The 2,701-nt window shown below is 29.2% G+C and overlaps 1 protein-coding gene across 1 annotated transcript in view; it reads right to left on the reverse strand.

The window, feature by feature from the left end:
- Positions 1 to 2,640: 2,640 nt before the first annotated feature.
- Positions 2,641 to 2,701, reverse strand: part of LOC119681621 — a 6,188-nt gene continuing 6,127 nt past the window's right edge. Inside the window, exon 3 of the mRNA XM_038094868.1 lies at positions 2,641 to 2,676. Within this exon, the coding sequence (XP_037950796.1) occupies positions 2,641 to 2,676 (36 nt within the window). The remainder of the gene's footprint in view (positions 2,677 to 2,701) is intronic.

Here is a 2,701-nt window from a genome sequence, read left to right on the forward strand (position 1 = left end):
AATAGTGACACAACAGATATTCTGGTATCTCTTTCTTATTAGAGAGAAAAAACTTATCGATAAGAGTTAAAATTGATTAGGTATAGCACACTTTATTTTTCAATTCATTTGAAAATTTCCTCACTAATACCAACCTTTTTGTATTCGAAATAGATTCATTGTCATAGAATATAAAATTCTTATTTGAAATTAGAATTTTTTATTAAACTGAGTAACTGATTTAAGTTATTGAACTCTTTTACAATGTTCTATATGAAGAATGAAATCCTAAATATAATTTATTTATACATATAATATTGTATTCATTATTTTAAATGTAAAAAATTAAAATTTAAAATTAGTTGTTGAGAGCCATATAGTTAAAATAACATACGTTACACGTAAAAAAATTTTATCGTAAGCTCAAACAATCTCCAGAATTCAGGTTCTCAACACTAGAAATTTGATTGATTGAAACAAAACATCCATTTTACTTATTTTATATGACCTTAAATATGTTGAAATTGTACAAAATATAATTAACCAAGAAAAATTATCCTTAAATGGGCGTTGTTGAACTGTTCAACTATGAAGTGAAAACGGTTATATACACAATCAAATGACAAAAACTGAAATTGCTACTATTAAGATTGCTTCTAATACAAAATCACTGAGTAGAAGCAATTCACTTTCTTCAATTTTAATAGTTGATTGCAATCATATTACAATTCTCATAGCCACATATACACCCCATCCATATTCTAACATATCCATCACAATCCAAAAAAGAAATCTAATTCAGCTGACGAAGCAATTGAAGCGAATGCAAGTCAAACAGTGGTCAGGATCCAAACAGGAAGTTCGTTATCGGTAAAGTTTCTTTCTCTGATTAAATTGTCATGATGTGCTGAAGTACGAGTATCGAAACTGTTAAGAAGAAGAAATTAAAAGAACACAATTACAAAGAAAATGTTAAAGTGAAAGTTTGGAAAATGCGTAAACATGTTATGAATAATGCATGAATTGTCTTAAGTAGTACCAGAAAAAACCATTGAAAATACATACAAATAAAACAAAAATCATTGAAATCCTTTAATCGATAATAAAAATAAAAATAAAGTAAGGGTTATTAAGAAATACAGAAAGTAGAAGTAATCGAATCGAATGTGTGTGATCGAATGTGTACTACAAGAATGTTTCGATAGACATTTAGACAGAAGTTTCTTAAATTATTTTGAGGTTATTATAAAAGAATAGTTAAATTTGGTATTTTCAATATTATTCCCAGAGTAAATCAACCATCATTACTGACAAGCTAAGCACACGCCTGTTGACAGGCAGAAGTTATTTAACTGAATGGAGTGAAATAATTACCAGTAACGATATGCTTCCCAGAAACTATACCAACAACAAATACTTCGATGTACCGGCAACATACAGAGCCTGCCATTTGAATGACCACAAATGGCAGGACTTGTGGCAGATTAACTCGTTTCATGGTGGTTGCTGTCTTTCGGCTTTAAAGGTATTTAAGGCTTTTCCTCCTCACACAACATATTAAACCAAAAGCAAAAGAGTAAACAATTCAAAGTACGTGAAAGCGATGTGGTCAGTTTTAATGAGTAAATTCTAATCAAGAGCTTAAATAAGGGTTAGGGATTCCATCCAATAAAGGATTAGAGCGCATATATTGAAATAACAAAATATAAACTGAACTCAATTGCATTTTGCATGAGGAGATAGTATTTATATATGAGCAATTTTTATTAAGAAAGCATGTTTTTAAGCGTTTACAAATTTTTGCTTACTAAAGCAAAAGGCGTTAAATTATAAGATTGAGAACAATTCTATATTGTTTTTTTTTTATTTCAAAAGAGCAGAATTTGTCAGTGTATTACAAACACTGAAATCTGTGCACTTTCATACAACAAATAATACACAATATGTTAAAAATTGCAATTTTATTTAAATTTGTGCAAAGGAACTTTTTAAAATTGCAAACATAAATAAGTTGGCGTGAAATTGGCTACTACCGTTCATATCATGCCTAGTAATATCTTTCCTATACTCCATACTTTCATGGATTCGCACTTATGTCGACTTCAGTTACGGCAGATACTTTGCTGAATTGTTCTTTTGCTTTTTGATAAATTTCTGTCATTTAGTACACTCGCGATTTCAATACACTTTTACCGTTCCTATGCCTGCTTTGAGTGCCTGGTAACGCTTGGTAGTTCTCCGACTTCAATGGAAATTGGTGACAGTTGTTGTCGATTGATGCGCGCACAGCCACCGTGACAACATTTTAAATTTGTAACACATTAAATTTATTTTTTATTCGTTCTGTTTTTTATTTTACTTTTAATTTTTTTACACCATTTATTTCTCATATTGCATTGTATTTATTGCTGTTAAAAGCACTAATTTTTTTAAATCCTCCCCTTTACACTAGAACATACAATGCTTCAAGTGTTTGACATATTGTCGGATCGTAAAGTGTATTTGTATCGAAAAGAAATCGATTTACTTTTAAATATTAAATTTACACTTTTTTCAACTTTTATTTATGGGGTTCGATAAATTATTTGATGTTTAATGACTTCACCCAATAATAGAAAAAAACAAACGATTTTTTAATAAAGAAATAGGCAGAAACAAAAATTAATAGTTATTACATACCTTAAAATGAAACTGCATCTGAAACAAACAAAAGCAACATTAT

The sequence above is a fragment of the Teleopsis dalmanni genome, chromosome 1 (assembly GCF_002237135.1).
Source record: "Teleopsis dalmanni isolate 2A chromosome 1, ASM223713v2, whole genome shotgun sequence".
NCBI lineage: Eukaryota > Metazoa > Arthropoda > Insecta > Diptera > Diopsidae > Teleopsis > Teleopsis dalmanni.